Source organism: Uloborus diversus, chromosome 10, assembly GCF_026930045.1.
Source record: "Uloborus diversus isolate 005 chromosome 10, Udiv.v.3.1, whole genome shotgun sequence".
NCBI lineage: Eukaryota > Metazoa > Arthropoda > Arachnida > Araneae > Uloboridae > Uloborus > Uloborus diversus.
In genome coordinates this window covers 124,704,458-124,729,528 of record NC_072740.1, presented here as the reverse complement: position 1 = coordinate 124,729,528, position 25,071 = coordinate 124,704,458, and the positions used below count along the sequence as shown (strand labels likewise).

General features: G+C 33.2%; 1 protein-coding gene across 1 annotated transcript in view; it reads right to left on the bottom strand.

Annotated features, from left to right (window-relative positions):
• Positions 1 to 25,071, bottom strand: part of LOC129231835 (prolyl endopeptidase-like) — a 100,068-nt gene that overhangs the window by 54,714 nt on the left and 20,283 nt on the right. Inside the window, exons 4-7 of the mRNA XM_054866215.1 lie at positions 22,900 to 23,068; positions 17,509 to 17,610; positions 15,702 to 15,844; positions 13,459 to 13,565 (exon numbers count right to left, since the gene is read on the bottom strand). Coding sequence (XP_054722190.1) covers positions 13,459 to 13,565; positions 15,702 to 15,844; positions 17,509 to 17,610; positions 22,900 to 23,068 — 521 coding nt within the window. The remainder of the gene's footprint in view (positions 1 to 13,458; positions 13,566 to 15,701; positions 15,845 to 17,508; positions 17,611 to 22,899; positions 23,069 to 25,071) is intronic.

The following is a 25,071-nucleotide window of genomic DNA, read 5'->3' as shown; positions in this document are numbered from 1 at the left end:
TGCCCCTAGGGCCCCCTTTTTTTGAGTTTCGAAGAAAAAAAATGCGGATTTTCTCATTTTTATGTAAAAATATTCCCAGGTTTCATATTTAAAGTAATTTTGAACCTCAATAGATGTTGCTACTTCCAGACCAACCATTCTCTCATTTTCATTCTGTAATATTTTGCATATTACGTAGGGTACATGTACACCAGTGGCCTAGGGACGGGCATACCGCAATTCGCGCTCGTTTCAAACCAAGCGGCAGGAGAACATTTCTTACCACCAAGATGGATACAAGAGATTTTAAAGGCCATTAATGAATGATTTTTGACAACAACAAATTGCCTCCTCCAGGCTTTGGGGGTGTTGATTTAGAAAATTTTCTGTGTATGTAATAGGTGTGGCAAATAGGGTCACTAGGTTTCCATGCTATACATATAAGTAATGACAATTATATTTTAATTCGCTGTTCTTTAGTTAAATACTTAAATGTTTATGCATTCTTATAATTTAAATTTTGAAAAATCCTCGATTACCCTACAATAAAAATAAACTATTTTCCATATCTAAAATATAAATTTAAAAAAATTCCAGATCGGAATAATGTAAAAATCTACACTTTAAACTGTCTTCTATTTCAGTACATAGTCCTTTATTATCATCAAATTCCTCTTCCAATTCACAAGATTTAGAAACCGAAAGGGGTATCTATCCTAACTTGTTGAACTTTTTTTCTATATCTGGTCTACCACAACGCAAAAAAGCTTGACAACTATTGACAGGGTTCATACCCTTTAGGCAGAAAAAAATTCAAGCACTTTTCAAGTACTTTTCAAGGTAAAAAATTTTGTTTTCAAGGCAATATCATAAATTTGTACTAAAAATATTGTATGCAGATTTCATTTACTACAAACACATAGAAATAAGGCAATAATACAAAAAAGTATAGGAAAACAAAATTGTTTTTTCTACAACAAGAGACGCTTTGATGAAAGATCTACTGCGTTGAAAGTCTTTCTGAAAATGTTTGAAAAGTTCGGTCATAAAGAGAAGCAGATACCAAGAGGTTTAATTTTGAGGTTTTTCAAAGGTTGCAGCTGTCAGAGGTTTGTATATTTTCTAGAATCAGCAAATTAATACTTAAAAAAACCCTTTCATAAGTGCTTTTAACTTTTATGGGAAGAAACTAAAATACCCAAGTTCAATGGCATTGCCAGAGAGGAGTTTTTGAAGTCACTCCCCCCCCCCCGGTTTCAACATTTATTTCCAGTACCATACAGTGGTTTATTACAATATAAGGGTGGTTAGGACAAAAACACTACCCAGAAAGTTATTTCAGTTTGCACTATTAAGTTCTAAAAATATTAGGTTTGCAAATCATTTATAAGTATTCAAATCAATTATTCGTACACTACTGGCCATTAAAATTGCTACACCAAGAAGGCGACATAGTACAGACATGAAATTTAAACGACAGGAATAAGATGATGTGATATACAAATGATAAGCTTTTCAGCTCATTCAGACAACGCAGGCGCCCGCAGCGACATCTACAATGAGTTTAAATGAGGAAATTGTACAGCCGATTTCCCACGTGCAAATTCAACTTGAACGTTGTTGCATGGTGGAAAATTGTTGTGATGCTTCGTGTAAGAAGAAGAAATGCGTACCAGCACGTTTCTATTTTTGATAGAGGTCGAATTGTAGCCTACCACGATTGCGTTTTATCCTATCGCAGTATTGCTGCTCGCGTCGATCGAGATCCGATGACGGTTAGCAGAATATGGATTTGATGGGTTCAGGATGGTAATACAGATCGCCGTGCTGGTTCTTAATGGTCAGTAATCACTAGCAGCCGAGGGGATAGTCATGTTATCCTCATGGCCTTAATGGATCGTAGAGCCACGTCACAAGCCCTAAGTCAAAAAATGGGGTCATTTGCAAGACAACAAGTATCTGCACGAACAGTTTGGCGACGTTTACAGCAGCATGGACAGTCAGCTCTTAGACCATGGCTTCGGCTACCATTGACAGATAGGAGCGCCTTCAATGGTGTGATCAGCGACGAACCTGGGTGTACCAATGGCAGGACGTCATTTTTCTGATGAATACAGGTTCAGCTTACAACATCATGATGGTCGAATCCATGTTTGAAGGCGTCGTGGTGAACGCACACTTGCAGCGTGCATTCGCCATCATCATACTGGCCCATTCCCTGGCGTGATGGTATGGGGTGCCATTGGATACACGTCTTGGTCGCCTCTTGTTCACATTGACGGCACTAAGAACAGTCGGTGTTACATTTCTGATGTGTTACGACCCGTGGCTCCACTCTTTATTCGAGCCCTGCGGAACTCTACGTTTCAGCAGGATAATGACGACCGCATGCGGCTGGTATTGTGCAGACTTTCCTTGATACGGAAAATGTTCGACTGATGCCCTGACCAGCACGCTCTCCAGATCTCTCACCAATAGAAAATATCTGATCAATAGTTGCTGAACAACTGGCTCGTCAGCAAAAGCCAGCCACTACGGTCGATGAACTGTGGCATCGTGTTGAAGCTGCATGGGTATCTGTACCTGTATATGCCATCCAATCTCTGTGCCCACGGCGTATAAGCGCTGTTATTGCTGCGTGAGGTGGTAGTTCTAGGTACTAATTTCTCAGGATCTATTCACCCAAATTTCTTGAAAATTTAATCATTTGTTATTTCTAACATAATATATGTGTCCAATAAATATCATTTTGTCATCTGCATTTCTTCCTGGTGTAGCAATTTTAATAGCCAGTAGTGTATGTATTTATTAGCTGTTCAGCCAATAAGGCATTTCAACTGTCCTCGAGTAAATTTAAAAATTAGGAAGTAAGAAAAGTTTATGAAAGTCCACAGTCCAGTCTCTACACCTCAAAATATACAAAAGCAGCTTAATCAGTGATAAATACTCTGAATGCAAACTTGAGCCTATTCAGCTTTCATTGATTAACTTGCAATAGACAATAAATGTGCAAGTTCAGATTTATACATATGTACAACAATAACTTTTGCTATGCATACAATTCATAAAATAGTTTATTAAGTCAAAATATTCTGCATAGAAATACCATGCCCAGTGCCTGTTGATAACCAGCAACAGGCACTGGGCCTAGCTAGGCTGGTACTGGTCAATTTATTAGATCCAAATGAAGATGAAAGACCCTCCTTAAGCTATCTACCCCTTTGCTGATTAAAGCCTCTTTCAGTAAGCTCCAAGTACCCACAACCATAATAAAGTAGTAATTTTGAACATTTGAGGAAAAGGGGAAAATTGGAGATATAAGGAGGTAAAAGCATAAAAACGAACACTACTGGATTTCAAGTGAATAATCATAACACAACCACCCCTGTTATACACCTTATTTATTTTAGTAGACATAAAAAAATGATGTACTTATAAATAAAATTATATAAATCAACTTTATATTTAAAATACAAACTTTAAGTTAATTTGTTAGGTGCTCAACTGCTGAAATTTAAATTAAAAAAAAAAAATCTGTAATGACCAAAAATTAGGTAAAGATAATCATTCAAAATTGCAAAAATAAATAAGCAAATAATTAAACAAGACCAAGGTAATAAATTCTTTAACTCTTTAGTTATTAAAATAAAAAAATAAAATAAGCTAATCTGATGTAGCAGTGTCAAAATAACTACTAATTGCCAAAAATATAAAAATATTTACAAAATGCAAAAGGATTGAAATCTCAAACAAGGGAAGCAAATTTTCGCGAATTAAGTTTAATGTTGTCATGTTTCCCATAAAATAAACTTATATTTTACTGAAATTAAACATAAAATATGCTAATCTACGGTAGCAAATATGAAAATAACATCCGATTAGTGAATATATTTAAATATTTGCAAGATGCAAAAAGATTGAAATTTCAAACACGAGAAGCAATTTTTCGCAAAGTCTGAGTTCGTTCGACGTGGCATGTTTCCCATGAAATAAATTTATTTGTTTTTCATTAAAATTAAACAAAAAATATACTAATCTAAGGTAGCATATGCGAAACTAACATTTGATTAGCCAAAATATTTAAATATTTGCAGGATGCAAAAAGATTGAAATTTCAAACACAAGAGCAATTTTCCGCGAAACCCGAGTAAGTTCAATGTTGTCATGGTTTCGAAATTAATTTCTTTGTTAATTAATGAAATTAAACAAAAAATAAACTAATCTAAGGTACCATATGTCAAAATATCTTTCGGTTGTAGAAAACATCAAAATATTTACAAGATGCAAAAGGATTGAAATCCCAAACACGGAAGCAATTTTTCGCGATGTTGCATACTGAACACATGTTCAGAAAATTGCATTGGTGAAATACTTTTTTAAAACTTCTAAGCACAATTCGTTGATTTTTGAGAGAATTTAAGCACTAAGAAACTTTTTCAAGGTTTTAAAACTTTTTCAAGGTTTTCAAGCACTTGAAAATGAACTTTCTTTTTTCAAGCACTTTTCAAGGTTTTTCAAGGGCGTACGAACCCTGATTGATATCTGCTCGCATTTCATCAATGTTAGACAAATGCCAATGCCATATTAGGGACAAAGATGCTGTTCATTTATTTACAGCCTATGTAGATGCAGTAAATTTAAATCCAAATAACCTTATGATCAATCGTACATCCCTTAAGAGAGCAAGAGAAAATCTTTGAGAGGTAAAATCAGATTTCATGAATTCAAATTTAGATTTTTTAGTTATTCCCTGGGATACAAAGCTACATCCAGATGTAACTGGAAAAAAACGCTGATAGGCTTACCATGATAGCTTCAGGTCCCAATGTTGAACAGCTACTCAGAATTTCTGAGATATTTTTTCAGTTGCATATGATACCTTAGATGATTGCTCTTTATTGCTGACAGTTCAAGCTGTAGTGTTTTATACAGCGGTTTACAATACCGGCCGTATAATTTGTGCATGTAATTTTTTAGAGCAAAAGCTGAACGGTGATATATTGCATTTGTGTTGCTATCATCATGCACTTGAAATCGTAATGCAGAGTGTCTTTAAAGAAGTTCTTGCCTTTCTTAGTTCTAGACTCGGTATTCCATTATTTAAGCACTTCAAAATTCAAAAAGTACACATACCACTTAAATTCTAAAAGAAGAATTTGATGACACATTATTGTTCGTAGAAAGCGGAATTAAGAAATATTACAGAGAATTATCTTAACGTGTAATAATATTTCTTGGTTTAGTCCTCCCTCCTACAGGGATATGTTTTCGGCAACCTGGAGCTTATCTGTGAGCCAAATGGGTGGCAAAAGGAATTTATTGTTTGAATATTTATATATTTAGGAAACAATTTAAATTGACCTTATATGAAGAGAATGCCCTAAATGCTGTTTTACAGTTAAATGCTGTAAGAAGATATAGTTTTTCGCAGCAACCCATTCTAGGCCTTTTAAACTAATATAAAGTCTAGTGTCTAAAAAACCTGCAGCGTACAAAATGATGACAAACATGCAGAAGAAGCAGTGATTGAAAAATTCATAAATCACATATGGTATTTAGGGGATGAACTGGTAGCTTTGTCCATATTGGATGAAGGAATTGACTTTGAAGATAGGAAAAGACTACTTCAAAAAAATGCTTGCTGAATAGGAAGACGTGTCTGATGACTGTATAAAAAATTTCAGATAACAGTAGATGATTCGGAATACTTTCTTAGTAAAGATCTTCCTCTTTATAGAATCAATTACAAGTAAATAAAACTGTTTGATAAGTTACAAACACCAAAAGATGTTTTCCTATGTGATCCTGATTCATGGCAAAATGAAGGAAGCTATTTAAAGGGAAGAGATATCGTTAAAATGCTGAAAGTTGTAAATGATACAACTGAAAGAGGAGCAAAATTAATCGACGAATTTCACAATAAATTTACCAAATATGAGTCACAAAAGCAATTTAGTATTTTACAGACAGTTCAAGACTATCGGGAAAAAAAAATGCACACGATTGAGATACATTGAGAAAAGCGTACGATTAAGGTAAAGTTTCTAAAGCACTATTTCATTCTTATTCAATGTAAAATCTTTAGACGATATGAAGTAATTAAAAAGATTAATTTTAGGGCTACCTCGCAGTAAAAATATTTTGCAAACATAGGAGAAACGATGTACGGGGTCTGAAGTAAAAACTCGAAGATTTGTGAGAAAATTATCAAAAGTGTTAAAGTTCAACGTCCTAGGGGCACGTGTTATTATTGACCGATCGAGTTCAAATTTTGCACCGATTACTTTTTATTATAGTGTCACAAAACTAGGGGGCGTCACTTGTTGAATTCCGAAAATTTTTTTTCCCCATATAAATGACCACCCTAATATATATATATATATATATATATATATATATATATATATATATATATATATATATATATATATTTTTTTTTTTTTTTTTTTTCAGACCAAGTGTTTCTTTTTAGATCATAACTTCACAAAAGTGTACTTGATTAATTCAATATCTGATAACGAAAGTTATGATTCATTTAATTCCCTACCCCCTACCCCAGCCCTCAATTTCAGAATGAGGAAAGAAATAGTTTGCCCCAACATCCATAGCAAAACAGTGTTTCCTCCATGTTGTATTAATGTCTTTCCATTATTTTTACACAAAACTACAAATAAATCAAAGCATCAGATCATATGTCTGTCCACACATTACTTTCTACTACCATCTGGAGAACAGCTTTTTTATTTTTCTTTATTGATTGTTTTCTGTTGTGAAGGAGAGTAATGCAATGAGATCTATCTGTACATATATTAAAAGCAGTTATAGATCAAAGAAACTTTTCTCTTTCAAGCATAATCTTCCATCTTGTTAAGCTTCATTCTATATTGCCTCCCCCCTCACAATAAAATCCCACTTTCTGAAAAAAAAAAAAAAAAAAAGCTGCAAGTGCGGAAAGTGGGGTTCTATTCAGTGATGCTCCAATCAATTTTTCTGAAGGTATACTCCCAGCAATCCATTATACACAATATGTGTATGCATCATACACATAATACAGTCAACTCCTGCTACAATGCGATCCGACTTACGCAAAATGGTTATAACGCGAGTTTTTCAGGAGCAACGAATTTTAGAGCTAAAGCGAATTTCTCGCTCTCAACACGAAAATATTTTGAAAGGAATCGTGATGCTAAATTTCAGCTTTGTTATTGACTACTAAACAAAAATTCGTAGATGTACTTTCATCTTTTCAGCACCACTGACTGCGCAAGTTCCCACATACCGCACTATAAACATAGCATTGTTAGTTTGCATGTATGACTACTCTTCATTTATCATTTATTTATTCTAAATATGAAAGGTGATGAAATATTGTGGCATCAAGACACGCTGTTTCATCTAAAGTTTGAAGATGGAAACAAAAAGCGTAAGTTTGCAACAATTTAAGAAAAGGGAAAGATTCTTGATACGCTTGAACAACTAGAAAGTGGGTCGAAGTTAGCATGACAATTAGGTATGGGGTGAATCTTTCATACGTATAATTAAAAGTCAAGAAGAGAAGGCAATCCGTATAAGTCCAGGGGGTCCCAGAGGGGTGTCACCATAGATGTAAATGTTATAAAAGTAAATGGGAAGCTACTGTATTTAAAAATATATTAGAATGACGATCAGATTGCGCAGGATAAATCATCATTTTCAATTTTTAAGTTATAAATGTAACTTATTGTATCTACTGTATAGTACTCTTACAGCGCAGTGCTTTATTATTACTATATACTGTACGTACCGTAGTTTTATTTTTATGTCGCTCTCTGCCATTGATTATTGATTTTGTGCATTGTAACTGTATTTTATGTTGAATAATGCAACTTTTTTTAAAAATAGGTAAAATTTCAGCTATTTATGTAAAAAACGTTCATGTATAGTTTAAAAATGGTCAAAAACAGTTTAAAAGGTGTTTAAATGTCTAAAATGATTGGGTATTTCAATAAAAAAGTCATATACACAACCTTTTCCACAACGAGAAATTCCGACTTACGCGAGGAGTCTTGGAACGTATCCCTCGCGTAAGTCGGGATCCGACTGTATGTCTAAAAAATTTTTGATAGCATACGGCGTATCTAGAGCATACCCCTGGTTCTTTTTGTCTGTTAAAGTTTTCCCAAATTTTAGTGTTTGTGATCTCCCCTCCCATTTATGAGCCTCAGTCACTTCTGATGTTTGGCAGCGGTTTGTTTTGATTATTACTCTTACGTACCAGCTTTTTTTATTTTTGGTTTTTTTTTTAAATTTTGAAAACAGTTTTGAAAAAAAAAATCGATAAAAAGTGGGGGTGTGGCAGGGAGGGAGGACTACAAATCTACAAGTTCATTTCAGCTCCTATAAAGCATAGTCATGTCTACTTACTACTCACTAGACCATCAACCAGTAAGAGAGCTCCATTATTTAACTAAATAGAATCTGGAAAATATCATTATCAGGGGTGATAGTAACTCAACATCAAAAACCCTGAAAGTGAAAATGAAAAGCAACGAAACCCTGAGAGGTTACTAACACTATGTGTTTCATTTCCAGGGGTATCTTCAATGAGGGGAGGGGTCATATTAACACAGATTGAACCATAGAAATTTTTGAAGGAGTGCTTTATGGTGTTTTTCTCCCTTTATTTTTTCTTTTTTGAGCAGCGCATCCCTGTTGTGCAAATATCACAGAAGGTGAACATAAAAACAGCAAATAGGAAACAAATATACACTCACCTAAGTAGTTTAAAGAAAAGCCAGAAGTTCGTTTCTTAACATGAAAGGAAACTAATATTGAAATTTTTGACAAATGAATTATTTTAGTCATATGAAATTTTATTCTATGATGCAAAAATTAAAAATTCTTTGAAGGCCTCTTGTATACATACAGAAAAAATCAATTAAAAATAACTTAAAATGAACAGTGAATATAGAAATGCTCAATTTCTTTGACAAAAGGTCCACTTATTTAAAAAAACGTCCAATTTTTGTTTGTTTAGTTTCTGTTCTGTTGTCTTGTGACAAACTCCTTTTTTTCTGTCTTTGTTTTTCCTCACCAGAAGTAGTAGGTGATGCAGTTTCAAGAACATGATTGCTACTTGTACTACTCGATGCTTCAGATGGATTTACAGAAGGATTTTTTACCTGTAGTGTTTGCTGATAAGCAGCCCAACTATGCAATAAATTTCTTCCAAAATTTCCTTGTAGCGGTTCATGCACAGGATCATTACTGCCGAATATATCACAGGTGCTTGTGCCCATAGAATGCAAATAATACTTGACAGTTTGTATAGCATCTAAACTTTCCATATTTAATGAAGTTCTGCTATCAGTGACTATATCGTCCATCCAGTTGAATGCACTTTCAACTGATGGCCCGTGAAAACAAGACAATACAGCTTTGATCAGTTTTGAAAGTTTAACATATTTTAGGCTATCTCCATTCTGAACACTCATAACATGTGTCCAAAACGAAATCAAATTATTACTCTGCTGAGATAGAGAGCTATCTATTTGATACTCTCTTAGTTCTGCATCTAAGAGAGGTATTTCTTCTTCGGGAATTACAGTAGGCAATAATTTTGCCAAATTTATGATGGCAGCAAATGTTGTTGTTACCCCTCTTAGGGGTAGGATTAAGGGCAGATAAATTTATTAGAAGTGAATTACTCAACGGCAATTTTTTTTTCATATATTGAGCACATTTAGTATAAGCAACTTTCAAAACCTCTTTTAATTCTTTAAAATCAAAACTAGGATCATTTCCTTGATTGGCATTCATCCCTGTGAAAATTAGTTTATCGGGAAGACAATTTGCTCTATCTGCGATATTAATCTTTAAAATGTCATTAAATGAATTAATATTTGTAACTAATTCATGCTTTAAGAAAAAGGCGAAAAATGTTTTTGTCAAGTTAACCATTTCCACATGCAGTTCATGTAAAAGGCATTCCTTGCTCTGGAATAATTTTACATACCTGTTAAAATGAGGTAGAACAGATTCATAGATTCCTATGAGAAACAGAGTCTTTTTTTGTTCTTCAAACAGTCTTTGAGTTATTCTGTTTTTTCTAATTCTACCTTCTGCAGTTAATCTTTTTTTTTTCAACAGTTTTTGAACTTTTTTAATTGATTCTATTTCTTCTTTACGCAATTGCTTCTTTTCATAAATCTCTTCTAACTGTTCCTCATATAATGGTGTATTCCATGAGAAGTAAAAAATTAATAATGCATCCCATAAATGTTTTAGGCGCTCAATGACAAGAAGAACATAAAGCCACCGATGATCCGGGCAAGAAAGTGGCTTTAAGGGCTTAATTTTAATTAAAACACAAATTTCAAAAAACAGTTCCCTTTTATCAGTGCTCTTTAAGTCAAAATATATGTTGTCTACCAAGATTTCCAAATGCTTCAGAAAAGGTTCTGTGAATTTTTTGGCGCAATTGTTTGCAGTGTGGCAAGTTTCCCCACTTATATCTAACAAATGAGGAGCTTTTTTTGTTCTAAGTTTCGTTTCAGCTCCGTTTTTTTTGCCTCGCATAGTATTACACGAATCCAAACAAACACTTATTAAATTACTCCATGGTATGTCATTTGATTCCATAAGGGATACGACCGCATTATACACAGCTTCTGCGCTGCAAGCCGATAACTTCAGAGAGGCCAAATGACGCAGCACCACTTTACTCTGAACTTCAGAAAAATATCGTACCAGTACTGCCAATACGCTATCAGAGGACCTGCTAGTGCTTTCATCTATGTTTAGAGAAAAGAATGAAGTCTTTAATTCTCCGATTTGTTCATCTTTGATCGTTTTGGAAAGTCCATATTTCATTTTGTAAGCTGCTGCCGATCTTGATAATTGTAAAGCTTTTAAAGCGGAAATATCAAGCGCCAAGGTTTTCGATAATTCTATTAACTTCGGCGCTAAAGAAAATGCAAGCGAGTTCTCCGCTATAAAACTCAGTATTAAAGCTTCGCCTCTTGTTTTTCTTGATGCTGTGTCGAGAGTACATTTATCCTCTTCATTTTCGAAGATACTCCCGCCAACAGGACAAAGTGCATTTATAACCTGAGAATGGAGAACTGATTCACGGGCTTGTTTGTGGGTGCTTGTACCCGAATGGTTTTTTAAGGATTTTAACCCTTCATTACTGTATTTAATCGAAGTGTTGCAGCAAATGCAAAAACATTTGCCAGCTTCATTAATTTTTTTGCACCAAACACTTATTTTCTCGTTGCGTTGATCCAGCTTCGACAGCCATTCCCATCGGAATTTATTTTTAAGTCCTTTTTCAATTTCTGCAATATCGTCCGCTTCGGAAAGAATTTTCATTTTCTTAATAGAAGACACAAGCTTAACACAAAAGCGAACTCATAGTCGTAGAAGCGAGAACACAAGAGACAAAATGGCTATTATCAAACTACGACGAACAACGCTACCCTCATCAGTGGAGTGATTCCGAAATTCCGTTCTGTCTACGTATGTTTACCCTCCCTCTCCCCTACCATCAAGACATATCCTACTAGGAGGATGCAAAGCTGCGCCAACGATAATGCGCTTGCGGGGGAAGAAAAAGGGAGGGGCTTTAAAGCTCTTCTCGTTGAACTGCCGACTACAGAAACCGGGCTAGACATCATGGTCTCGTCTCCCCTTCGCCTCTTGTTTGGCGCTCGCAAGGCAGGGAAGGAGGAGAAAATGCGCAAAAAATAAAATCACGGAACAGCATTTTGGGAAACCCGGAATGCTTTTTCGGAAAACCCGGAAATCCGTGGTAGCCCCGGAAAACTAACACCCCTGCATTATTTCTTAAGTCAATTTTATTTAAAAATTTATGAAAATATGATCCCATTGAGATCCAAAGTTGAAATTTTGTACAAGTGAAGATAAGATAAAATACACAAAATTTTTTGGAAATTAAAAAAAAATCATATGTTTTCTGAGAAATTTAAATTTTAAATTTAAATTTTGAAAAATGAAAATTTTTACAAAATTAGTCATGTTGCATAAACAGCAACTGATGTACTTTAAAATGCTTCTTACCAAATCTTTCTACCTATATATAATGCTGAGTTATCCTCCATTTTATGTTCAAGCATCCATGAAAAAAAGAGATTTTTTTCAAAAATCGAAGTCTCATAAATAAAATAATAAAAGAGAAAAATCTAAATATTTGGAATTTTAATCACCTTGAAGAGTACAATCGATGCGCCAAATTTCAAAGAAATCCAAAAATGTTATGAATTAACTTAGGATCACTTGACATGGAGTGAAAACTTCACAATAAACTGTTGCAAGTAAAAATTCCTGTTGCAATGAATGAATTGAATAAAATTAAATTCTAGCGCATGTTTTAGCTTTGAACGAAAGCATTCAACGAAAACTCACAAGAAACAAATGAAGGCATAATAAAAAAAATATTCAATCAAACTGACCCAGCAGAGTGCTGGGGGGGGGGGGAGGGGGGAACGACGCCTTTCATAACAAATGTAACACATAATGAATAAGTTACTTTAATAAAATCTAGAAAGTCCCCCCCCCCCCCATTTTCATAACCAAACTGATAAATATAGGGTGGCAGGGGATAATTATTTCAAGATTTTTTCAAAGTTGTCTTAAGTAGTAGGTTATTTCTAAGTTTTGCGACAATTTTTAAAGAATGTGTTTTCCACATGGCGTCAATGTTCATTTTTAGTGTACATTCCAAATAAGTTTCTTTATATAACACATATGAACAAAAAGAAAAGGCGTCCTAGCATCAAAATAGGCCAAGACAAAGTGGAAGGAATGAATCGCTGGAACTTAGGAAAAGAAAACCTGCACATGGAGGGGGGGAACTAAAACATTGAAAATGTTCTGTCAAGCAGAGCTGAAAATGTTTGGTGTGTGTGTTTTGAGGGAGTGGCAAATGAAGAAGGTCGGCAAAAATTACAAGGATATACAGGATTACAGAATGATCTTACTTTCTGTTAAAGGGGGGAGGAGTAAAATCGATGGAATGGTTACTTTTGAAATTTCATGATAAATATACATTCGGACAAGTTCCAGTTAATTTTGAAAAAATATTTAATTTTTAATTACTTTATCATTTAGTATGATAAATTCTTTTTTTTAAGCCAAAATATGAAACATTAGTTAGCACAAAAGCATTATTAACTAAATGATTACTCAAGTGGACAATATCTGAATTGATGGAAATTTCTTAAGCAATTTAAAAAATGAAGAAAAATCATACTTTTTGGACGTGTTTTCGTAGTGTAGTTCGTAGAAATTATGATTTTTTGTAGCAGTTGGCAATTCATAAAAAACTAAGTATTAACATATGTGCAATTCATATAAATAATTTTTAAATAAACCATCTTCAACACAACAAGAAATAATTCTGTTTAAAATCGAAAAACTATGGAAAAAAAATGCTTTTGAAAAAAATGCAATAACTAATGATATTCACAAAATTAGTACCAGTTATTCCAGATTTAGTCAGGTCACACACATATAGCATGTTATTTTTACAGGATTCTTGGACAGAAGCTAGTAGATATTTACCACAGTCGCTAACAACTGCTCCACTAAAATAAAATAAAAAAAAATAATTAAACTCTTAAACACTTGTCTACAAATGAAGTTCCCCTTTAAAGACAATCCTGAAATTGTGGGTTAGTGACAAGGGGAAGAGAGAGGACAAGAAGTGTGACATATTTTGAAAGAAACAAAAATTTTTTTCATAACAATATGTTTATGAATAGCACAACACGTGAACATGTCGTTTTGTGACAAAGAGGGGGGGAGCCAAATACACTCCTGTTTGTGAAAATTGCAACACCATGAAGGAAGCATCCTAGTTGAATGAAATTTAATACACAGTTGAGTGGTAATGATACAAATAAATGATTACATTTTCAAACCAAACAAACAATAAAAAGAAATAGAAATTAGTATTTTGTGCGGCCACCACGTGCCACAATAAGAGCTGCTACACCACTCGGCATGGAGTGAAAAAAAGTCGTCTTTCTCCAAAGGCGCTCTGGGAAAAGCTCTTTCATTCACTTGTCTCTGGTTATTTTGATCAAAAATTTTTTTTTAGAATATTATTAAAACCATACATAATAATGCACAAAAGGTTTAAATAAATTTAGTGAAACCACTTTCTAACGAAAAAAAAGTGTTTTTTTTTTTGACGCTGAAACTCCCCCTCCCCCTAAGGATGCTCTTAATGACTTCAACACTTAGAGCAGGAATTAGTAAACAGAAGGAGCAAGTCAAATCATTTGTTTAGCAAAAGCTGAGGCAAAGACCCCAAGTCACATGACTCTAGAACAACGAATGGTTGACTCGTTTTATGTGAAAACTAGCAAAAGAAACCTTATTTCTTTCAATGCTTTGCTTTAAAATATATCACTTCACAAGACTTGGGATCTTTGCTTCAAGAACGCCCTCAATGGTTCAACAGCTTGGGGGGCAACTGTGTATGCAGAATGTGAAGAAAAACTTGTAAAATGCTATGACAAGTACTTAAATTTAAACAGTGACTATGTAGAAAAGTTACTTAAGTTTAGAATGTTAACAAAGATTTACTTTTTTATATCAGTTATTAAAGTTTTTATACAAAATCGTTCTTTACTTTCTGGATAACCCTCCTATTAAATAAGAGTTTAAATTATTTAAGGTTGTTAATTTGCATATTTTAAGAATGAATACCTTTATTATTTGGAAAAATAGTACATTTTTAAGATGATTATCAAGGTATAAGATTACTAATTAGTTTTTAAATATTAATTTGCATCTTTTAAGAATGTGTGCCTTTTTTGGGAATCAAAGTAATATTTTAAGTCGATTAATATTTTGAGCTGGTTGAGTACAAGCTTTTTAATTTGCTCTGAAAAGAATGAACATGGTCCCCTTTGATATTTTCTTTTTTTACTTGTATGTTAGAAAAACTTTACATAGAATTTCACAGCAAAATTTTGATTTATATCATTACAAAACAGGAAACGGGAAAATGTATTACTTTATAATGAAGTTTTTTTTTTCTACATTATGTAAAGCTAATAACAATTACAACTCATTCTAAAGATAATTGCGAATTATAAAACTATTAAATAATTATAATTTCTTTTGAAAACTAAAAAAACTGTTTAACAAAGTTTGAGAGGTTTTTTTTTTCATTTGTTTTATCATTAAATCATCTAAACATGGATATAATATTAGTAAAATGTTTTATACAAGTATTGTTCATATAAAATCTTATTTGAATGATCTTTGATACCGAAAAACTTCAAAATGTAAGCTAAAAATGATTTATAAGTTTAAACTATGGGTATATAATGAATTATTTTTTTTGAAAGTTAGTTTTCTATGAAAGAAATCTGTAGAAATAAAACACAGTAGTTTCATTTTACATGCAGCACTACTTGAATACACTATGCACTAAAATATAGAGGTTTTAAAAATTATGTTAAAATGCATTGAGTATGTTTTTAAGGAAATGATTTTTGTAGCAAGTTTATTATTTTGAAACAGCATTCATAAAAATAAGTGAACATGCAGTGTAACTAAAAGTAACTGTGAAGTCGCATATCCGCAGGACATTTGGTCCGGATATCCAAATCTGGCAAACGATATTCGCAGGATATCCAGAATCTGGTATACGGAAAAGTCACTTTCTGGTGAAACACTAAAAAAAAGAAAAGAAAAGACCATCTTACACTCTCCAGTTTGGCTCATCGGGAAATTCCATACAAAGAACATCATCAGCTTGACTAGTATTAAGTCTATGATAGTATAATTTGTGATATTGATTAGCAGTTGTTTCAGTGCCATCAGCTTTGCCTTCTACTTTTGGAAAGCACTGCAATTTAAAAGCAATAATTATTAGGGGCACCAGCAAAAATTTCCCTTGAAGTTTATTCAAAATTTTGCAAAATTTATGAAAGACAAGATTTTTATCTTAATAGAATGAGATCATAGGCACGTTTCACAGTAATAATAAGGACAGAATCGCATTACAGTACATCACATATTTTCTGGTGAGGATGAATCCTATTTTATTAATACAATATACTTTTGGCGAAATGAATTCCATATCAGTTATCTTTTTACTAGTTATGAACAGCTGTTGAAAGAAAAAAGAACCTTAATTTTGCTATCTATATAAATTGAATGAGTGGCACATTGAAGGAAGGTATCTTTGCCTGGTACGCCAATATAGCTGCCAAAGCATTCTTTAGAGCAAGTGGATTTCATGCTAAATTTTTGATTGAATGAAAATTGTTTTCAAGTGAATTACAATTTTCTGAAAAAGTAAAGCATGGATTTTTCAAGTTAAGAAATTATGCATCATTAATGATCAAGGCTAACAAAACTGATTATAAGGAATGAAATAAAAATTAGAAAAAAAAAAGACAGCTTTAATCCCTACATAAAAATACTTTTCTTTCCTCAACATAAGCACTTAACTTACAAACATAAACAGATATTCACAAAAATAATTCATGACAAATCACTTCACTCTGATGGCTTTTTCTGAAATTCTAATTATACAAAAATCTCACTTTTAGGGATTTTTACATATTAGAAGATAATGTTTGATGTTGGTATCAAGGTATTCAAAAGTAGTTACTCTTGGAAGAAAAGTATTAGGCCTCATTAAAAATTCATGAAAAGTATTTCAATCTTAAATTAAAATTTTATAAGGTGAAAACTTTTTGAAAGAGTGGTTTTTAGCGAAGAAAATAAATCAACAAAAATAGATTTATAGAACATAAGTAGTTTATTTATGTGTTTGTTCTAACTGCATGGATTAATAAGAAGAAAAAAATGAAATACTCTGTACTGTATACATCTCAGCATGAGTTACTTCTTTTATTGCTTTCAAATTTTTGCTTTAGTTTCAAACTTATGCTTAAAATAACTCATATTAGACATAAACAAAATTGATACCGCTCACATCAATAAACACTAACATTGTCACTAACTTCAAAATAATCAAACACTGATTAAGAACAACTGTTAGTGTTCTCCTTTGACACAAAACACAATTTCACACATACTACAATATTGGGAGCATCTACCAAGGGGTTGAAAGAATATTCTATACTTAAAACCACATAATGAAGTTAGGCAGAACAGAAACTATTTAAAAACATGTTTTTCCTTTGACATAAACATCAAATAGTATTTTTGAAACAATTATTGTAAAGCGTACAGGGTTATTTATTTTTTATTAGTCCACTTCAAAAGAGTTTCCAATGTCTTTTGGAGCCAGGTAGAAAGAGACAAAGCAAAAACCCTGCATCTACCACACATATTGTTACTTCTAGTTTCAATAGACTTCTTAAACAGCTTTCTAATTTTGAAATTTCACTATTAAAAAAACACTACAGACATTTGGATCTTTCAACTTATGAGCTTGCCGATCTCTCTACCTACATTGAATTTTTACAACAAAATATGATTATTAGTCATCTGGAAAAATATAATTTAAAGCACTTCAAAAAGAACTACATAACTTACAGAATAAAAAAATCCTTTATTATCATGAGTCCATGAAATTCCAGAATATCTAACATTCTCAATAATATCAGGTAAATCTGCTTTTGTCTTCACACATTTGACCTAAGAAGAAAAGAAATTAAAAATGACTTCATTTGCAATAGAACAGAATATTTTAAAACTATTGTTGCTACGAGGGCTGTCTGAAAAGTTTTTGACCTTGATGGCAAAGATGGCAGTACTAGTCATTTAAAGTGGGACTTACTTAGACATTCTTTGGTAGTTTAGAACCAAAACTGGCGCCAATTTTAGCTCAAATTGTTTGTTTGACAGCCATTTTTCTTCAGTTAATGTGACAGTTTTTGTGAAAATGGAAAAAAAATCGAGTTTCGAGCAGTTATTTGCTACTTGTTTTTGAAGGGGAATACACCTGCACAGATTAAAAAGTTGGACGCTGTGTACGGAGACTCTGCTCCGTCATCTACTACAGTGAATTTTTTGGCAGCAGAATTTAAATGTGGCGGTACCAGCTTCGGTGATTATGAACGTTCAGGTCAGCCTAAAACTGCTGTCACTGATGAAAACATTGCCAAAGTTCATCAGATGGTGCTGGAAGACCGTAGATTGAAGGTTAGTGAAATAGCAGAAGTTATATGCATCTCCAAGGAACGTGCTTATCACATTTTGAACAAGAAATTGACATGTGCAAGCTGGCTAAATGTTGGGTGCCGCATTTGCTGACTTTGGACCAAAAACGGGTTCGAATAAACATTTGCAGTGCTCTGTTGGCGCTATTCCTGCACAACAAAACAGAATTTTCAGATGACTAATCACTGTATATGAAACCTGGATCCACCACTACACCCATGGAACAAAAAACAGACAAAGCAGTGGACTGTAAAGGGAGACTCAGCTCCAAAAACGGCCAAGACGAATCCTTCTGCTGGAAAAGTGATGGCAACAGTATTTTGGGATAGCCATGGAATCATCCTCATAGACAATCTTGAAAAAGATAAATCCATAACAGAAGCATACTATGTGACTCTGCTTCAGAAACTAAACGATGAAATTGAGGAAAAATGGCTTCCTTAGAAAAAGAAAAAAGTCCTTTTTCACCAAGACAACGCTCCAGCACACCTCAGCCGTTTCAACGGCTAAAATCTATGAAAATACGAACTGATTGAGCACCCACCCTACTCAGCAGACCTGGCCCCAAGTGACTTTTTCTTGTTCCCTAAGCTGAAAGAAGCTCTTGGGGGATAAAGGTTTTCCTCAAATGAAGAGATAATCAACTTTGTGAACAGATATTTTGAAGAGAAAGACTCATCATACTATTTGGATGTGCTACAAGGATGGGAGCATCGCTGGATCAAATGTGAGGACATAGAAGGAGACTATGTTGAAAAATAAGTCTGCTTGGATGGTAAATATCATTTTTCTTTGTTAAGTGGGAAACTTTTCAGACAGCCCTCGTAATGTATAATTTTAATGAAATTTAATATAATAGGCTCAGTGGGGGAGAAAACTGGGGAATAAGGATAGACGACAGCTGCCAAGTCCTGTGCAGTCGGAATACTTTGTTCTGTCGGCATCCATGTCAAATGAGTTAAAGTTCAGAAAATTTTGAAATAAATTTTGTCAGAACTGTTATTCAACATAGTAATTGACTGGACAATGAGACACACCCTGAAACAATGTAAAACTAGAATAAGATGGACTTTGCATGACCATCTTGAAGATTTAGACTATGCAGATGACATTGTTCTACTGTCATCAAGCCTTGAAACTATGAAGTCAAAAACAAAGTAAGCGGGAAGAAAATGCAAGGAAAGTCAGATTGAAAATTAATGAAGGCAAGACAGAGATGATGAAATTAAAGGTAACAAAAATGAAAAAAATTGCAGAAATGGAAAGGAAATAGACGAAATTGACAATTTTATTTGCCTTGGGGCATATGTTTCATCTGAGGGAGGTACAAATAATGATGTATCAATAAGAATTAAAAAAGCCCAATGTACCTACAAATCTCTGTATAAAATATGGAGATTTAACAACATACACATAAAACTCAAAATACAAATTTTCAATTCAACAGTTAGACCAGTCCTGCTCTATGGCAGCAATACATGGAAGCTAACTAGACAGCAAGAAAAAGAGCTCTATGCCTTTCAAACGAAATGCCTGAGAAAAATATTAAACATATACTGGCCAAATAAAATATGAAATACAGACCTATATTAACATACAAATTGCAAGCTCATAACCACACTTGTAAAAAAGCACAAATGGTCATGGATAGGACATGTTTTCAGAATGCTGGCACAATAGACCCAACAAGAACTTCTCTCACGTGGACCCCTGATGGCAAAAGGAAGAGCGGGTGTCCAAAACTAACCTGGTATCAGATGGCCATACAGGAAAGAAATGCTTTTGGCTGGCCAAGCTGGGGTAGTGCCAGGGCACTATTGGCATTAAATTGGTCGAGATGGAATGCCATGCTAGTGCCCTCATGCGCTACTAGGCGTTAAGAGAATCAAGTCAAAGTTATTGACAATCGTGATTGGGAAGAAAAAAAAATAGCTTCAAGAGGAGTTACATTATGTAAGGTATTCTAACTTTTTAAAAAGTAACTTCAATAGCAACAACTTCAAATATGAAGATTATTTGAGGTTCATTGGAAACAACACAAAAGATTTAAAAACTAGTTCAATATCATCAAGAAAACTTAAAAGAGTAAACTTATAAATAATGTTATCAATGTGTGGCTAGAAAAAATACAAAACAGATTGCAACAAAATAATAAGCTTCACTAATAATTTCCAAATCAATAACTTTTACTGAAAAGAAGGATAGAAAGAATCATAACATTTTCCAATTTATTAAAGATTAATAGTAAATTCAATATAAAAGGTTTTTTTTTTTTTTTTGATAAACTTTTACTTTTTTACATTATTGTTTTTAGTTCTGCTCTTAGGAAATAAGGTAGTTATTTATTTCCGATAGCATATAATCAAAATAATGTTTGCTTATAATCCATTTAAGGAATTAATGCGCAACAATTGCAATATAACAAATTTTTCTCTTATGCACAGAGCTGTTCTGCATCTTCTGGCAAACCTTTTACAGTCTAACCTACATATATCAAACTTCCAAATATCCAGTACAAGTACCACAAAATTTCCATAGAAAAATTGTTTCTATATATTGAAAAAATCTCTATATATCAAATCAAATTTCTTTCGAGACATTCGTAGATTTTTTTCCACTTTAGATTGTTTGTCTCGTACAAAATGATGGTTACGGAAGAAAATTAAGTTAACTAAAGGTTGCTACGAAACTCACAAGAAATCTGGGGTTGAGGGATGTGTAGATAGGTCATTGTTCCGTTCTGGAGTTCATAAATCCCTCAAGTTTATTTCAAATCTTAGTTACAACCAGTAATACAGTAAATCAGTTTCAAGTTATCCCCATTATCTGTTGATTATCATTCCTAGTCTTTCTAGCTTCAGTGAAAAATCAATCAAGTAGATAGATTTTTTAATTTTCTCTCGATTACATTGTCAAAATGAAACTCCCCTAATGTTGCAGATCAAGTTGAATTGCCGAAGAATAAAGATGTATGAAGGTGCAAAAATGTCATTGCTGGTAAATTTAGTACTTCCGCAAGCAGAGTTCCTGTTATGAGAAATCGGAAAGCAGTAATAAAAGTACTGACATTTGCAGAAAATTCACTCAAAAACATTAAACAGCATTACAGTTGGCGAAAATTAGCTACAATTTTAATGTTTTAGATGATTTTTATGATAAACTAACATTGTTTCTATACATCGAATTTTTTCTGGCAATTTGCTACTTCGATATATGGAGGTCCGACTGTATGTTTTTAAGCAAGCATATTAGAAGAGTCTCTTGTATTACATTGGAAAATATCAAATGCTTTACTTAGGTGATATAAATAAGCATGCAAGCTATTAATTTCAGGAATGCACAATTAGTGAAACTCAAAGTTGTTAATTAGGGTGTTTCAACTAGTCAGGACTTCAAGTTTAGTCAGCAAAGCAGCTGAGCATCCAAAACAGCAAACAAAATGCATAGATTTCCAAATATATCTATTCCGAAAGTTTTCAAGAAAATTCTTGCACTTATATATAGAAGTATTGTAAACCCTCATTTTGAGTCTGCTGTTTATATTTAGTCTCCATGTCTCAATATATTAAATCATTGAAAAAACGTTCAAAGGATAGCTACTTGATTAGCCAAATGGACTTTCTGATGAAAGTTATGAACCCAGGCTTATTATTTAGTCTCAAGCTAAGGAGCCAGACAAAACATGTTACAGTTATTTAAAATAATTAAGACTGAAGATGTTAATGAGCTAATTGTTATACCCAGAAAGAAGAACCAGAGGTTCATCATTTTAAGTTTTTTAAACCCTAAGGTAATCTTGAAGTTAGGAAAGTAACTACTTCAACAGGGTTGCAGGCAGAAATAGTTTTTACATTTCCACAAACCAGATATCACTCATGGAAATACAAAATACCCCATAAAAGTCAAATTAAGTGTATTTTTCAATTTGTACTCTTAATCAACTGTAGAATCATGGAGAATTGACAAAAAAAAAAAAAAAAAAAAAAAAAAAAAAAAAAAAAAAAAAAAAAAAAAAAAAAAAACGCACACAGTGTGGTAATTTTTAAAACCTTACATTTGAATACTTGGCTATTTTTTTAAAGCTAAAATGTCACATTATAAAAGTTCAAAATTAAAATAGCATACATCTCCTTTCCTTGCCATCTTAGATGAGTTTTTTTAATGAGATTGCTCTTGTGGGCGTAATGAATCCTCTAACTAATTAAATACCTTGATGATAAGTTTTTTCTGGAGCAAGAATCTTTCCAAAGCCATGTTGAACTAAATTGTCCCACACAATTTGAGAAATAATTTGCCAGGTGCCTAAAGTTTTTTTTTTTTTTTTTTTCTGGCACCAAAGATTTTACAACTTTTGGCAGTCTCTTGATATTATGGACTTGCCTGTCTAGGTATATTTCCCTCTTTCAAAATAAATTTCATGCCTCTAAAAATGTCATGGAGCATTTTCATGCCTTGAAAAGAACCCTAACTATATTTCTGGTAGTAGGCATTTGGACTAGTTTACAGGAAGTAGCTGATATTTGTAATGCAGTGAAAATATGTCCTGGAGAATGATAAATAAACTTGAACCAGCCCACCTAGGCTCAGAGCCTATTGCTGATCTTTTAGTATAAATAAATCTAAGCATTACTAAATATATTAAATACTGGCATGTGAGTCAGTCATACTACTTAAATTTCAATCTTTTCATTAAAACTAACTATAGAAAATAAAATCAAACATTACACACAGTTGAAAAGAGTTTACAGTTGTAAAGACATTAACCTTAATCTTGTTCCAGTCAGAACCACTTTGACTCATTCCATATGCTAAATATTCTCCATCTTCAGAAAACTCCTTTTTTGTTAAACTTACAGTACCATCATCTGACCATTCATTTGGATCAATGAAAACTTCAGCTGTACTAGTAAGACTTTCCTGCTTATACATGACACTATAAATAAAATATATGTAGTTTTAAATAATCAGTAAGAAAACAATTGAAATTACACAACTATAAAAATAAAACTGTATTCAAAATCGCCTGTGGAGGGAAAAGTTGCGTATTGGCATCAAATGGCCAGGCAAAATACCTTTTGGAAATTAAAATATATTTAGATTCCCTGCCAGATCCTCAATGTTTCGCCAAAATAATGGGCGAATAATTTTTTTTTAATAATTAAAATTTATTTAAAATTTTTTGCCAGGCCCTTGATGTTTTGCCCAACATATAAAAATTGACATTTATTATTTTTTAAATTCCGTATGCAGAATTTAAAAAAATCACTTGCTGTGAAAATGTTGCCCAGTAAGATTCTTTGCTCATGAAAAATATGTTTTGATATCATGAGATACTTAAGCCATCCACTCGAAAAATGAAATTTCGAATATTTGCAGAATTTTACCTTTTAACCCTATTCTAAAAAACTAAAAAGCCAGTTTTACACATGTAATATACCGACAACCGAGTTTTCGCACCCAGAGACTGCAGTTTTGTCCTTGCTTGTGCTCATCAGTCTGTAAAAGGAATAACCAAGTTGGGGCAAATGCCCTCTCATTGAAGCTAAGAGTGCCAACAAACTGGTAGATAAAGAAAATTTATCTCACCAGTAAGAGTCCACAGACATGGTTCAACTAGTAAATTGGGGGGAGGGGAGAGAAATAACTTAGAATTCACCTCAAGGAGGTGGCTGCATTTGAACTTTACCATAGTGCCCACTCAAAGCCCTCATCACTTGTTGCTCCACTAACAGATGAAAATGCTTTTGTCACTAAACAAACTGCTTTTTCGACCGCTTGCCTTTGACATGGTAAATTCCACAACTCACTTCATACCTGCCAACATCCAAAGAAAAAAATCCAGTAGATTTTTTCAATGTAGCGCAATATCGCTTTTTTACATGTTATTGAGGGGAAAATGGGGATTTTTTATTATCTCTTAGGAACTACTTTGATATACTCCCCCCAAATCGGAAATTTGGCCACTTTTTTTCTCACTTATGGTACAAAATACAAGAAAATACTAAATTTGGCAACAGCAAAAACCTAAAAGCTGAAAAAACCTAAATGGGCAACACAAAAATAAGAAACAGCAACCCTAAAAAGTCCGTAGGGAGTGCCAGATTTTGCGCGAAATTTTTTTTTTTTTTTTGGGGGGGGGGTATATCAAAGTTATACCATCTCTTAAAGTACAATCATATGCAAGTTCCTTGAGTCATATACAGAGCTTAATTAATGAAATTATTAAATGGAAGAATAAAAGTTAAAGTAATACTTTTTCAATGAAAAGTTATTTAGGGAAAAAAAGAATTTCAATTATCTGTAAAAATTCAATCATAGACAGGTTTTTTTCAGGTCTTCAACAAGATTTAATCTACTTTTTTCGGCTGCAAAGTGCCCGATAATAGCAGTCGTTTTGTGTACAGGAAGAAATGTTGTAATTAAGCAACATAGGCTTAGCGATGAGTGCGCGAAGCGAGATCGCAAATGTAAACAAGAACTGATGTTGACAGATTCCAATGCGCTAAAGTTTGAAATTGAGTGGGAAACTTTCAAACCATGGAGTAAAAGCGCTAAAATGATGTAAAAATTTATTTTAAAGGGGTTTGGTGTTTTCATTTTCAAGAAAATCCCTAAATGGAAGGATTTTTTTTTAGAGATTAATAAAAACCGGGAGATTTTCAATAAAAATCGGGAGACCGGGAGAAATGTCAAAAATCCGGGAGTCTCCCGGAAAATCCAGTAGAGTTGGCAGGTATGTCACTTTCAATAACGTCCCCATTTTCAGTCATTCTTAAGTTCTGCATTGGGTATATGTTTGGTCAGTGGAAGGTCCGCGAGGGCAAAATTCTGCCAGTTAATCAATTATGTACAGTCACTTGCTTGAAAATTGAGAGGTAGAATGACAAAAATCAAGAACAGTTTCATTAGTAAGAGCTCAGCCTTTTAAGATTATCC